Source organism: Dromiciops gliroides, chromosome 3 (assembly GCF_019393635.1).
Source record: "Dromiciops gliroides isolate mDroGli1 chromosome 3, mDroGli1.pri, whole genome shotgun sequence".
Classification (NCBI taxonomy): domain Eukaryota; kingdom Metazoa; phylum Chordata; class Mammalia; order Microbiotheria; family Microbiotheriidae; genus Dromiciops; species Dromiciops gliroides.
In genome coordinates, this window is record NC_057863.1 from 598,900,208 (window position 1) to 598,915,854 (window position 15,647).

The following is a 15,647-nucleotide window of genomic DNA, read 5'->3' on the forward strand; positions in this document are numbered from 1 at the left end:
GGTGCTGTTGTTTTTCATTTTTGAGGTTTTTCCTTTTTGCTCTGAGTCTTCTCTTAGAACATGACTAATGCAGAAATATGTTTAATGTTGTTATACATATATAACCTATATCAGATTACCTGCTGTCTTGGGGAGGGAGAAAAATTTGAAATTGGAAATAAAAAAATAAATGTTGAAAACTGTCTCTACATATAACTGGAAAATAATAAAATACTTTTATTTAAAAAAAAATACTTCCAGGATCAAATATAAAATCCTATGTCTATCTTTTAAAGCACTTTATGACCTGATTCATTCCTACTTTTCCAGGCTTCTTCTTATACTCTATTCCCTTCCACAAATTCTATAATCTAGCAATATTGGCCTTTTTTCCATTGCTCACAGACAATATTCAAACTTCTTTGCACTGGCTGGACTCCACACCTGAAATGCTTTCTTCCGTAACTTCTGCCTCCAGTTTCCCTGGTTTCCTTCAAGACTCAGCTCTAATCCCACTTTCTGTAAGACACCTTTCTCAGTCCTCTGCACTGCTAGTGCCATCCAATTTACATAGTATATTTTGTATGTATATACATACAGTTGGTTGCATGGTATTTCCTCCATTAGAATGTGAGCTCCTTGAGGGCAAGAACCTTTCTTTGTATCCTCAATGCTTTGGGTAGTGACTGGTGGTACATACTAAGTACTAAATAAATGCTTATTGATGCTGCTGCTGCTTCATCAAGACAAAGCTGTTTTCCATAATAACCACCTCAAAGAAGAACTATAGAATTTCGAAACTAGAACAGTGACAACATTAGGGTGGAGAGATGATATGGGCAGCAAAAGGTAAAGTAATTTTTTCAACATCCCTAAAGGTAACAGAATTACAGATGTTGATCTAGAAAGGTATTCAGACAATGTCCTCATTTTATAGATAAGGAGAGTACTGTTCAAAGTACACAAGAAAAACTGGGTACAAGAAAAACACATCAAGCATGTCTTTAAAAAGTCAAGGTATCCCATATAGAACTGTTTGCTTTCCCAAATTATTTCCTTAATCCTAAACTGCCAGCTACATACAGTCCATGGCTCTATCTTATTAATTTTAAGGTCTAATTCTTAAAAGCCACTTTAAACCTGAAGAATTAATGCAGTAAAAAGCAAAAGGTTACAACACATCCTCTGCTGGTGTTACTATAAACTAATGGAATCCATTTTGGATAATAATCTCACAATGCACAACAAAAGTTACAAAATTAAGTATTTATTTAGGGTAGAGAAAGAGGAAACAAAACCATACAGAATACAGATACAGTAAAAGTTGTTCATGCTGTGAATTTGAGCCTTCCTTTTCCTAATAAGGAATTTTTGGTCTTTGACATGGAAACAAATACAACCAAATTCTATTTTATAACATTAACAAAATGGACTATCTCTCAGGTCAACAATATAAGACAGAAAAACCAACTTTCAAGAGCCAGTCACTGGATCACTCCTCTTCTGCAATTTTCCATTCCCTATGCCCTTCAGAAAAGAGTTTTCCTTCAGCCTTTTTACACATAAAAGTGTAACGATTGGAATGATGCCACCTGCTGGAGACTTACTGCAGGACGCTCCGCCATGAGGAGAAGGGGTCTGAGGGCAAGCCATGCAGCTCTTTGGAGTCAGGAAGTGACGTTTGCTTGTGGGAGGAGGAGGGGGCGAGGCTGGTGCTCTCACTCTCTTTCTCTTTCATCAGGACTCTGGTTGGAAGTGGAGCAAGAAATGCGCTCTCCCTTTAATAGATAGATGAATCTAGGCCTTGCTCTCTCTTTACCAAATTCTTCTTCTCCTTAATAAATGCTTAAAAGTCTAACTCTTGCTAAAGCTTATAATTTATTGGCGACCACTCATTAGTCACTTAACCCTCATTGCCCCACAAAAACAAAACAAAAAAGAACAAAAAAACTGCCAACATATAACTTTGGACTATTTCTCCATTGGGAAATCAGTATTACACACATTAGCAAGTTATCATATCCTTATGGATTTTGGATGTTAGATTTTTATAAGCTATATTTACCACAAATATTCCTTTATCCAAACTGTTTCTTTTCCTTTAATTTTTGGGTTTTGCCCCACGGGTATTTTTGCAAGGACTCTGACATTTAAATTACATAATCTTTTTCATTTCTTCAATGACTTCCTTAACATTTATATTTTTAGATATGTCACTTGTATTGGGTCAGCATTAAAAATATAACTTAAGGATGCAACCTTCTTAGATCAATAAAAGGAAACTCCTACCTTTCCAGGGTCATCCTTGGATCGAGGCACTTTAAGAAAACACTTGTTCAGAGATAGGTTGTGTCTTATGGAATTCTGAAATTGAAAAGAAAAGAGGAATCAAAGGGTTGAACGAACTTTCCTTTTTAAAAAGTCCTTAAAATAGAAAAATAAATTTCAACAGAAAACATTAATATATGATTATCTTTAAAAATGAACACATAAATATTGTTAAGATGTGAATGACAGCAATTCTCAGCAATATAACAATTCAAGACAATTACAAAGGACTCATGATGGGAAATGTTATACACTTTTAGAGAAAGAATGCAGATCAAAGATATTTTTTCACTTTATTTTTTTGTGTTTTTTTTAAACTGTTTTCTTTCACAACATGATTAATGTGGAAATATGTCTTGCATGATTGCACAGGTATAACCTATATCAAATTGCTTACTGTCTGGGGGGGGAAGGAGGGAAAGAATTTGGAACTCAAAAAATTTTTAAATGAATGTTAAAAATTATTTTTACATGTAATTGGGAAAAATGTTATTTTAAAGAATGAAAGCACAAAATTTAAATCAAACACTCAACTTTATTGTCTCTATTGACAAAAAATTCCTAAAGGAATAGTCCCATGGAGAAAGATTATTTGAATATTTCTTTAACCAAAGAATAATCAATCCAACTATGAATTGCTAAAATCTCAATAATTAACACGATTCCCTCTTTTCTAACACTGGGAAAGTGTTCATTACCAAAAGAGGCAACAGAATTTAGTTTCCCACCAAAGACTAAAGAGGATACAATGAACTATAACTGCAGAAAGAACAGGATTTTTAGCAAGTTACAGTAATATGGTTAATTAACTGAGAGCAGAATAACATATCCCCGATGTAATCTACCAAAAAATTAAATAATCAGTTCAAATTATTCAACAGGTACTTTAAAAAGTATTTTTAAATGCCTATTAAATGCAAAGCACTGTGCTAGGAGAAAAGGAAACAAAGTTAGATATGATGAGGATTCAGATGAGGAGCTCACAATCTAACGAGGAGAAACTTGACATATACACAAACAATTAATTTACAACTAAATAAAAGTGAAGAGCAGAAATATAAACAAAATGGTATTTTAGTAGGGGTCAGGAAAAGAGTAAGACTTTAAAAGACAAATTAAGAGCCTATTCTAGTTATAAAGAACAGTACAGGGGGGCAGCTAGATGGCACAGTGGTTAAAGCACCGGCCTTGGAGTCAGGAGTACCTGAGTTCAAGTCCGGCCTCAGACACTTGACACTTACTAGCTGTGTGACCATGGGCAAGTCACTTAACCCCCATTGCCTTTAAAAAAAAAAAAAAAAAAAAAAGAACAGTACAAGAAGAAATAAGAGAATGGGAATGAAAAAGATAAAATAAAAACAGACAAAAAATAGTAGTATAGTCGAGCTAGAATAAAGAGTAACACAATTGAGTATGAAATGAAATAAAGACATAAAAGGAGACTGGATCTGGATCAAGGTTGTGAAAAATCTAGAATACCAAGATAAGTTTATAACTTATTACATCAGCAAAACGGGGAACTCAAACAGGGTTTATGAATAGGAGGTGTCTTAATCACAGCAATGTAAAAAAGAATATCACTAGAGCAAAGGATAGAGGCAAGAAAGTAATTTAGGAGACTATGAATTAATTTTAAGTGAGTTACTAAAAAGCTAAGAAAAGAAGCATCTGAACAGAATAGTTGCAGTGAGAATTACTAAGGCCAACTCAACAGAATGTTTGTGAGGAAAACGAAAAGAATTAAAGATGTTCTTTGGGCTTTCAATTGTCTTCCATTTGAAATGTTCTCATCCCTCCTCTGTACCTTATTTTTTAAAAGTACATAAGGAAAATAGGAAAAAGAGGGAGGGATTAAGCATTTATATAGCTCCTACTATGCGCCGGACACTGTGCTATGTACTTTATAACTATTATCTCATTTGATCCTAAGTAACAACCTTGGGGGGTGGGTGCTTATTATCCCTGTTTTACAGTTGAAAAGGTTAAGTAACTTGTCTAGAGTCACAGAGCTAGTAAGTGTCGGAGGCTATATTTGAACTCAGGTCTCCCTAATTCCAGGCCCTGCACTCTATCCACCAAGCCACCTACCTGCCTTTTGTAAACTGGCCAGTGCAATGTGATATACTCCATCAGCTGGACACTCTATAATAAATACCTATAAGCCCAACATTGCAAGTACCATCATTCATATCATCTCAGAGTACTGGGGCTTCAGTAAAGAAACTTCTTCCCTGAGGACATTTGTCCTTCCCCATCCAACACTTCCCTCCCCCACTACTCACTTGCCAACCTTATAATAAGCCTATTTTGGAGCAGCTAAGTCAACCTGACTTATGTTCTGTGACATACTCTGTGTAAACAGTACATTCTGAGTAAGAAAAAGAAGTGGAGTCAGTGATGGTAAGCAACTTTTTCAAAGAGTCTGGCTGAGAAAGGGAGAAAAAGCTAAGAATTGGAAATCAAAGAAATGCCCATCAGTTGGGGAATGGCTAAACAAACTGTGACATATGATGGTGGTGGAATATTATTGTGCTATAAGAAATGACAAGCAGAATGATTTCAGAAAGGCCTGAAAAGACATGTATGAAATGATATATAGTGGAACAAGCAGAACCAAGAGAACATTGTGCTCGGAGACAGCAATACTGTTTGACGAAGAACTGTAAATGACTTGACTATTCTCAACAATACAATGATCTAAGACAATCCCAAAGTACTATTGATGAAACATAGTATCCACCTCCAAAGAAAGAACTGATATTGACGAACAGACTGAAGCATGCTATTTTTCACTTCCATTCATTTTTTTCTTTTAAGTAAGTTTTCTTTTACAAAATGACAAATATGGTCATGTTTTACATAATCATACATGTATAATCCATATCTGATTCTTTGCAGCCTCAGGGAGAGGGGAGGGGAAGGAGGAAAAGAAGGATAAAAATTGGAACCCAAAACAATAAATAAAAATTTTTATTACCAAGGAAAAAAAAGGAAGAAAAGATATAGGATGACTATTTGAGAGAAGTTTGGTGATTTTTTTTTTTGCCCTCATCTTTAGGATGAGGGAAATTTGGGCATAATTGAAGGTATCAGAGAAAGAACCAGTTGACAAGGGAAAACTAAAGATTAAAGAAAGAAGGATGGTTAAAGATATAATTTGATAGAGAACACAGGAAGAAATGAGCAAGCAAATATATAGAGAAGACAGATGTCAAAGAGAAGAGCCTTTTAAAAAGATAGCTTTTATTACATACTGAGGGAAACAGAGAAAGTTGGAAATTACATCAATGAGTTTTGAAATGAAGAAAATGGTAGAAAGGGAATTTCACTGCAAATGGCCTAAATCTTTTCAGAAAAACATGAAGTAAAGGGACGGGAGGGGAGGGGAGGGGAGGGGAGGGGAGGGGAGGGGAGGGGAGGGGAGGGGAGGGGAGGGGAGGGGAGGGGAGGGGAGGGGAGGGGAGGGGAGGGGAGGGGAGGGGAGGGGAGGGGAGGGGAGGGGAGGGAAGGGAAGGGAAGGGAAGGGAAGGGAAGGGAAGGGAAGGGAAGGGAAGGGAAGGGAAGGGAAGGGGAGGGGAGGGGAGGGGAGGGGAGGGGAGGGGAGGGGAGGGGAGGGGAGGGGAGGGGGGGGGAGGGGAGGGGAGGGGAGGGGAGGGAAGGGGAGGGGAGGGGAGGGGAGGGGAGGGGAGGGAAGGGAAGGGAAGGGAAGGGAAGGGAAGGGAAGGGAAGGGAAGGGAAGGGAAGGGAAGGGAAGGGAAGGGAAGGGAAGGGAAGGGAAGGGAAGGGAAGGGAAGGGAAGGGAAGGGAAGGGAAGGGAAGGAAGGGAAGGGAAGGGAAGGGAAGGGAAGGGAAGGGAAGGGAAGGGAAGGGAAGGGAAGGGAAGGGAAGGGAAGGGAAGGGAAGGGAAGGAAGGGAAGGGAAGGGAAGGGAAGGGAAGGGAAGGGAAGGGAAGGGAAGGGAAGGGAAGGGAAGGGAAGGGAAGGGAAGGGAAGGGAAGGAAGGGAAGGGAAGGGAAGGGAAGGGAAGGGAAGGGAAGGGAAGGGAAGGGAAGGGAAGGGAAGGGAAGGGAAGGGAAGGGAAGGGAAGGGAAGGGAAGGGAAGGGAAGGGAAGGGAAGGGAAGGGAAGGGAAGGAAGGGAAGGGAAGGGAAGGGAAGGGAAGGGAAGGGAAGGGAAGGGAAGGGAAGGGAAGGGAAGGGAAGGGAAGGGAAGGGAAGGGAAGGGAAGGGAAGGGAAGGGAAGGGAAGGGAAGGGAAGGAAGGGAAGGGAAGGGAAGGGAAGGGAAGGAAGGGAAGGGAAGGGAAGGGAAGGGAAGGGAAGGGAAGGGAAGGGAAGGGAAGGGAAGGGAAGGGAAGGGAAGGGAAGGGAAGGGAAGGGAAGGGAAGGGAAGGGAAGGGAAGGGAAGGGAAGGGAAGGGAAGGGAAGGGAAGGGAAGGGAAGGGAAGGGAAGGGAAGGGAAGGGAAGGGAAGGGAAGGGAAGGGAAGGGAAGGGAAGGGAAGGGAAGGGAAGGGAAGGGAAGGGAAGGGAAGGGAAGGGAAGGGAAGGGAAGGGAAGGGAAGGGAAGGGAAGGGAAGGGAAGGGAAGGGAAGGGAAGGGAAGGGAAGGGAAGGGAAGGGTCTAGAATGCCTTCTGTGGGAAAGAAGACAGGGAATCAGGTAAGGAGAAATGAAAAGTATTGCCTTGCTGCAGTGCAGGCCCCATTGAGGTTGAATAACATGAAATCTGTAATAGCCCCAAGTTATTACAGTCATGGGATTTCCTCCAGCTGAATTCAGATGGTAGGAACAATCAAGGGCTGAGTTTTGATAAGAGAAGAGGCCAGCAAGACAAGAACAGAGGACAATGTAGAACTGAAATGGCTCACTATTTGGGTGAAGGTTGGAGAGGGAGGAAAATTAAATCGGAGAAGGGGTAATGGCCTAAGAAAGTAAAGAAAAGGGGAAAAGCAACAAGCTTTTATGAAGGACCTACAACGTTCCAGGCATTGTGCTAAGAGCTGTACAGATATCATTTCCTTTGATCAGAGATGAAGTACTGAGAAATGGAGGAAACAGATCTCAATGAGGGTAAAGAAGAAGTATAAGAGGGTTGAAGCACAGAGACAGAATGACTAAAGGACAGGTCTGATAGGGGAATGTCTGACTTCCTAATTAGAAAAGTGAACACTTGTGAATAACCATCCCTATGTATGGCTGAGTGAAGTGAAGAGTATGTTATATAAAATTTAAGGAAGCTACAGAAATGAAAGGTTAGCGAGCAGGCAACACCTGCATGGATATTAAAGTCCATAGTAAAAGGAGAAGAAAGGAAAATGGTGACCTAGAAGCTGAACTCCTTGAGGAAAGAGAGACAATGACCTGGGAGTTGATGTACTATAACTATCATAATTTTGTTTGAGAGGAAAATGTGAATTATGTGGATTTTAAAAGAGGAAAAGCTACTGATTAAAGGAGGTAAATGTCTGACAATGAGGATGAAGGAATATTTCAACAAGGAGGGGGGTGGAGGGCAATAAGTTAGTGACAGAAAATGAAAATGAGTCTATAGAGGGGAGGTGCAAAGGATATAAAGGCAAAAAGAAAAGGGTCTCAGGCCCCAACAAGCTTACTCTATCGAGAAGCTAGTGTGTACACAGATAGGTAAATATAACTAAATTTAAGAGGAAGAGAGCACCAGCAAGAGGAAGGGCTCCAACAAAGAGGTGGCACCAGAAGGCCTTGAAGGAAGATGAAGCTTCTAGAAAGAGGAGATAGACTGCATATATTACTGACATGGGGAATGGCTTCTGCAAATGTACTGAAAACAGAATCACTGGATATCATGTTAGAGAATGACTACTTGTCAAAGCAATAAAAGGAAGTAAAGGGCAGAAAATAATGTGAGCTAAGTTTGAAGAGTTCAGTACGGCTCTGATTGCAGAGCACTAAATGCCAGGCTAAGTTTGCATTTTATCTCAGAGGCAATGGGTTTGGAGCAGACAGTGAGGAGACTGGAGATGTGCCTTAGGAAAAATATTTTTACTTCAATGTAGAGAATGGAAAGGAGAGTGAATGAAAGAAGGGAAACCATGAGGCTTTTACAGAAGCCACACAAAAGGTGATGCAGGCTTGCAGGCTCAGGGCTCTGTGAACAGAGAGAAGGGGAGAAATGTGAGAGATGTTATCTAGGCAGAATTAAAAAGACTTAGACTTGGCAAAATGACCAATGATTACACATGAGATGTAAGGAAGAGATAAAAATGACTCCAAGGTTGCTTACAATCCTGAGGGTCTAGACAATGGGTGTCTTCCTCAAAAATAGGGAAGTTTAGAGGAAATGAGGCTATATAGGAGAAGATGCTGAGTTTAGTTTGGGACATGTTGAATTTGAGGTGCATGACATGTAGCTGGAAATGTGCAACTGATAAACAGGAACAAGAATATATCTGGGAATTATCTATGAAGAGAAAAAAGAAATTCTGGAACAAATGACTTCACCAAAAATGAATGTATAAAGAAAAGGATAAAGGGTCTAAATTAGAGCCTAAAGAGAGAACCATATTTAGGGGGTAGGACAAGATCAGACAGGAATACAGCAAAATTGATTAGCTAGTTGGGCCTGGAGTCAAGAAGATCTGAATTCAAATATAGCCTCCCAACACTTACTAGCTATGTTACCCTGGGCAAGTCACTTCAATTCCTATGTGCCTCAATTTCCTCAACTATAAAAAAGAAATAATAATAATGCCTACTTCCCAAGGTTGTTATGAAGATCAACTGCGATAACATTTGTAAGGCCTTTAACAAAATGCCTGGCATATAATAAGCACTTAATAAATTGCTTATTTCCTTTTTACTGTCCCCTTCAAAAAGACTAAGAAAGAACAATCAGGAGAAGCAGTAAAGAGTATGCAGTATCATACTAAGTCAAAGGAGGGAAATCTATCTAGTAGCTCATAAGGAGTTAATCATGTGGCTCAAAGTTATCCTCTACACAACTCCACTCTGAGACTTGGGTAATTAACACATTGATGTCACCTTTTCAAGTAACAAGTGGTTGTTGTTGTTATTCAGTCCTTTCAGTCTCTGTGACTCTTCATGACCCCATTTATGGATTTTTTGGGCAAAGACACCAGAGTGGTGTGTCATTTCCTTCTCCAGCTCACTTTACAGATGAGGAAAACTGAGGCCAACAGGGTTCAGTGATTTGCCCCAGGATCACACAGATTGCAAATGTCTGAGGATGGGTATGAACTCAGGTCTTCCTGACTCCAGGCCCAGTGCTCTATCCACTGAGCCAACTAGCTAACATTTATACAGACTTTTAGAGTGTTCAAAGAATTTTCCATACATTATCTCATTTGATCCTTACAGCAACTTTTTGAGAGCTGGGTGCTATTGTTATTCCCCTTTGCCAGATGAGGAAACTGAAGCTGAGAGGTTAAGGGACTTGCCCATGACCACACAGCTAATTCATAAAGAGGCTAGCTTGCCACACAGATATCCCTGACTCTTAAATTCAGCATTCTTTCCACCACCCCACCCCACTCCACCTTAAACATTCTGGACTCCTGGCTCATCGACCTCCTCAACTCCCAAGGTTTCCCCTTCAGCCTCCCTCAGTGACCCACAGGGACACAGCCCATGTCTCATCATTACCCATAAATGGGTTTACATTCCCAATTCAGATGTCTGAGATTCCTTTCCCTGTTCTTTACTCTTCAATCTCTACCCCAAAGCAGCCCTTCTCTTTCTGCTTTTGACTCCATCACCTCTTTTCTAGAAATTTATCCTTTTGATCATCCCTTTCCTTCTCTCCTTTGCCACCTCCTTCCTGCTTATCTGCCTGTCTGGTCCATTCTTCCCTACTGACAAATGTCATCTCTTGCTGTACTTTATAACTAACTTCCATGACCTTGCTACTCCCTATATCTCTCTTTTCCATAGTCATATTCCTAGAAAAGTCAGTCTTGTCCTCCATTTTGCTCACTTCCCACTGATTTCTCAACCCCTTTCGATTTGACTTCCAACCCTACCGCCCAGAAACTACTCTCTCCCTCCAAAGTTACCAGTGATTTCAAACTGCAAAATCCAATGTCCTTTTCATAGTACTCATACTTCTTCACCTAACTGGCTTTGGACATTGTCCATCAACCCTTTTCTCCTAAAGACTCTGTCCTGCATTAGATTCTATGACACTATATTCACTTGCCTTGTCTGATTAGTCCTTCTCAAGATCATATGTATACCTCTCCAACTGAGAGCCTATCTCCCTAAGGTTCTGTCCTGGGACCTCCTTCTCCATTTATATCTTCTCTCTTGATGACATCATCAGCTTCCATGGATTTAACTATCATCTCTATGTAGCTGACTTCCAAATCTATATATCCAAGGCTAATCTCCAGCTTGAACTCCAGACCAAAATCATCTACTTCCTGCCAGACATCATCACCTGGATATAATGCTGGTATTTCAAATAGCATGCCCAAATGGAACGCATTATTATCCTTTCCCCTAAACCTGGCTCACCTCCAAACTTACGTATTTCGCTTGACAGCAATTTTCTTCTTTTTTTTTATTTCATCCTTCTGCTCATCTAAGTTCACAACTTTAAGATCATTCTTAACTCATTCTCTCTCTCTCCCTCCCCTTTCTCATTCCTTCATCCTCTCTCCTGTCTCCCTCTCTCTTTGTGCTCTGTCTCCTTCCCTTCCTCTCTTCTTTCCTTGTCTTTCATTCCCTCTTTCTACCATATCCAAACAGTTCTTCGGTTGTATCAATTCTATCTACACAATATCTCTTGCATCTATTCCTTTATCTTTACTCAGTCATCACCCTAGTTTGGCCTCATTATCTCTTACCTGGACTACTGCAATAGCTTCCTAATTGGTATCCCTGCTTCCAGTCTCTCCCCTTTCCATCCACACAGCTGCCAAAACAATCTTCCTAAAGCACAGGTCCGACCATGTTTCTCTCCTCTGCTCAAAAATCTTCAGTGGCTCCCTATTGCCTCTAGAATAAAATACAAACTCCTCAGCTTGACATTTAAAGCCTCATACAATCTGGCTTCAACCTACCTTTCAAGATTGTTCATATTACTCCCCTTCGCACAGTCTACATTCCATTCAAACTGGTATACCAACTGTTTCCAGAACTGAGAATTCTGTAACTCCCATCTCGATGCACAGGCTGTCCTCCTTTGCCCAGAATGTTCTTCTTCCCCACCTCTGACTCTGGGCATCCTTCACTTATTTCAAGGCTTAGCATCTAGTTCCCATGGATCTCTGCAGGTCTTTAGGAAACTTTTCCTGGTCTAGGCAGTCAGTGTTATCTTCCTCCTCAAATTTTTTTATATTTATCTATGTATATGTTCTATTTATCTATCTAATGTAGGCTCCTTGAAGGCAGTGACTTAAATTTCTGTCTTTGTGCCTCTGAAGCCTACCACAGTGACTTTCGTATGTCTGTGTTTTTGTTTGGTTTGATTTAGGGGAAGAGAGGGAATGGAACAGGGAGGGTGATATAAGGATGTCCAGAATTCTTATTTCATCCATGTCAATCAAAGGCTCCCAACATGGAAAACTTCCACCAATGAGCATCCAACTCATCTACAATATTGGTCTAACTCATAGTCCTATTGCCTTTAATACTAGGAAGTTAAATGACTTGTTCCTGGTCAAAGAGCTAGCAAGTATCAAGAGGCTAGGCTTGAATGAGGGTCTTCTTGATTTATCTACTATACTTGGCTGTCCCTAGCAGATGTTTAACAAATGTTTGCTATAGTTAACTGACTGAAGTAGTCAAGAGCATCAAAATTTCAGAAAGATCTCCCTAGTAACTGGTTCCTTTTCTATTGCTTTGAAACATAACAAAGTCTTCTCTATCCTAAAAAACAGAAACAAAAATCAAGCAAAAAACCCCAAAAGACCAAAACCTTCCTTCAATCATGCAGTCCCCTAAAGTTATTGTCCTACATTTCTCCTCCCATTTTCAGCCAAACTGTGGAAGAAAGGCACCTATCTACTTTAGGTGCCAGAACTTCCCCGCCTTTCACTTCTCAACACTTTACAATCTGACTTCTAATTTCATCAATCCAATGAAACTCCAAAGTTATCACTGTTGTCTTAATTGTCAAATATGATGGGGTTTTTTCTCAGAACTAACACTTCTTGATCTATCTGCTACATCTGACCCACTCTCTCTGAATACAGTCTCCTCTATGGGATTTTATGACACCATTCTTTCCTAGTTTGCCTCCTACCTACCTTAACTACTCCTTATCTATCTCCTTTACTGGCTCAGCATCCACATCACACTACTAACAGTGGGTGTTTCCTAAAGTTTGGCCCTGGGTCATCTTCTCTTCTCCATTCTCCACCCTGGTAACTACATTGGTTCCAATGGGTTTAACTGTCTTCTCTATAAAGATGACTCCCAGATTCATATATCCCAGTCTCTCCCTGAAGCTTCAATCCCAGATCACTAATTTTTTATTGGACATTTAAGATATCTGTCCAGGAGACATCTCAAACTCAACATGCTTTTTAAAACTTAACGCTTTATCTTTCCCCCTAAACCCTCTCTTCTTCCAAATGTCCTTATTTCTGTCAAAGGCACCATCATCTTTCCAATGTCTCATATTTATAACTTCTACTCATTCTCACTCACTCCATATATCCTGTCATTTGCCAAATCTTACTGTTTCTACCTTCACAATCTCTATCAACCCTTCATCTCCCCCTCAGTTCAAGCCCTCATCACCTCTTCTCTGGATGACTGTAACAGCTTCCAATTGGTCTCCCTGCCTCAAGTCTCCTATCAGTCCAGTCCTTACATATTGTTGCCAAAGTAATTTTCCTTAAACAGAGATCTGACCATGTCACTTTCCTAGTCAACCAATCTGGTGGTTTCCTATTGCCTCTGGGATCAAATATAAACTCCTCTGTTTAGCTTTTAAAAACCTGAACAGCTTGGCCAAACCTATCTTTGTAGCTTCTTTGGATGGCACTCCCCCCTCTCATTGTGCAATCCAGCCAAACTGACTGTCTCTCTGTTCTCAATATGTGATACTCCATGTTTCCGATCTCCATGTTTTTGCCATCCTCCATGCCTGTAAAGCACTTCCTCCTTACCTACAAATAAATCCTCACAATTTCTTTAAGATGTAGCTCAGACACCATCTTCTGCATGAAGACTTTTCTGATCCTCCTAACTGCTAGTATGTTCCCTCCAAAATTACCTTTTATGTAACAACTCTGTATTTATTAATTTTATATTGACTGTATAATTTTTATGTATACTTATTGTTTCCCTTGTTGGAATGGAAATTTATTGTAAATACAGATTGTTTCATTCTTTTAACTTGTAAACCGAGCACAGAGCTTGGCACATAGCACTTAACAAAATACTTGCTGACTGACTGATTGATGTGACCCAGTAATAGGGAACAGTAGGCAACAAATACAGATAGCTCTAAGACTTTGGCATTGGGAAGGAGGGAGGGAAGCTTTAGGACAATACACAAAGGAAGATTTTTTTTTTTAAGTGAGGCAATTGGGGTTAAGTGACTTGCCCAGGGTCACACAGCTAGTAAGTGTTAAGTGTCTGAGGTCAGATTTGAACTCAGGTACTCCTGAATCCAGGGCCGGTGCTCTATCCACTGCGCCACCTAGCTGCCCCGCAAGATTTTTTTTTAATAATGAGTCAACCCACACAAAAAAAATTAAAATTTAAAAGTTTAAAAATAAATTTGAAAAAAAGAATGAGAGTTAGGTTTGTTTTTAAGTAGTGCCCCCCAAAACTTAGCATATGTGATTAAAGATGAGAGAAAGATTTAAAAGGCAAGGTCTGGAAAAGATGGAGGGGATATAAGGAAATAGGATTTAAAAAAAAAAAGAGTGGTTAACCAGGATGAAGGAATTACCTCATCAGAGAAATGAGAAAAGAGGATGAGGAATCATCTATAACAGAGGTGTCAAACATGTCCCTAGCACCTACCAAATTAAAATATAAGTGGAAAATATGTAACAAAAGAAATACAATAAAACACAGATAATATTACATTTTAAAACTAAGTCGGGGGCAGCTAGGTGGCACAGTGGATAAAGCACTGGCCCTAGATTCAGGAGGACCTGAGTTCAGATCCAGCCTCAGACACTTGACACTTACTAGCTTTGTGACCCTGGGCAAGTCACTTAACCCTCACTACCCTGCCCCCCAAAACAAAAAACAAACACAAAAAACACAAAACTAAGTCAACAAATGGCCTGCATGGATCCTTATGTATAGATTAGTAACCTTATTTCTATTAAAGTTTGACACCACTAATACCGAGAAATGCTTAAGCGTAAAATGAGAACGGTCTCAATTTTTTGAGTAAAGTTTAGGAGGCTGGGTGACAGAGGAGTCTAGAAGGAAGAGAGTCTGGAATGTCACTGTGAGGAATGAGTCACTTGGGGAAGAATTAAAATAACTGCTGTGCAGCAATGAGGGCCAAATTGAGATGACAAAAGATAGTGGACCCAGCGGAAAAGGTTGTATGACTTTCTTCAGCAATCATAAGCAGCAATGAAGTAGAAATGGAGAAAGAAGGACCTAATCTCTTTTGGGAATATAGAAAGGGATAGAACTGAAGGCACAAATAGGAGAGTTGACCTTAATAAGGAAAAAACAAACACCACTTCTTCCTCAGATTCTCCAATCTAAGACAGTTAAATATGGAGAGGTTTTGATATGGGAAGCTGGAGAGCCCACAACAGATGACTGTGAAAGTAGGAGGCAAGGTCACCTTCACAGAATAGCAAATGTAAAGGTTTGCTAGCCATAGGACAAGGTAAGTATGCAATGTTCCAGCAGTATCTCTAGGGTCCTGAAGTGATAGAGTACATATTCAGGATTTCTTAAGAGGGCAGAGTATAGGGTCTTGAAGCATCTTTTCCTCCAAATTCCAGAGAGCTATGTCTAGGGGCTAGAAGGAGCTCACAGTGGGCTCCAGGATTAGTAAATTCTTAACCAGTTATCAGATATTAGAAGGAAAACTCAGGGGTCATCAATTATTTGGCCTTTTTGATAAAGTGAATGGAACATTAATGATGACCATAAGGGAAGAAAAGTTCATGACCAAACAAAAAATAGAGACGTTCACAGGAGGTAAAACTGATAATTTTGACTACATAAAATTAAAAAGGTTTTGCATAATAAAAAAAAACCAACGCAACTAAAATTAGAAGGAAAGCAGGAAACTGAGGGGGGGAGGGAGAGGAGAAATCTTTGCAGAAAGTTTCTCAGATAAAGGTTTCATTTCTAAAATATATTCGGGAACCAAGCCAAATTTGTAAGCATAAGATCCATTCCCCAATTGATA

The 15,647-nt window shown here is 40.0% G+C and overlaps 1 protein-coding gene across 4 annotated transcripts in view; it reads right to left on the reverse strand.

Moving 5' to 3' along the window:
- The window catches only part of FOXJ3 (forkhead box J3), a 145,953-nt gene that overhangs the window by 71,520 nt on the left and 58,786 nt on the right, over positions 1 to 15,647 (reverse strand). For all 4 annotated transcript variants that reach the window (XM_043996004.1, XM_043996005.1, XM_043996002.1 and 1 more), the window contains exon 4: positions 2,269 to 2,343. In XM_043996004.1, coding sequence (XP_043851939.1) covers positions 2,269 to 2,343 — 75 coding nt within the window. The remainder of the gene's footprint in view (positions 1 to 2,268; positions 2,344 to 15,647) is intronic.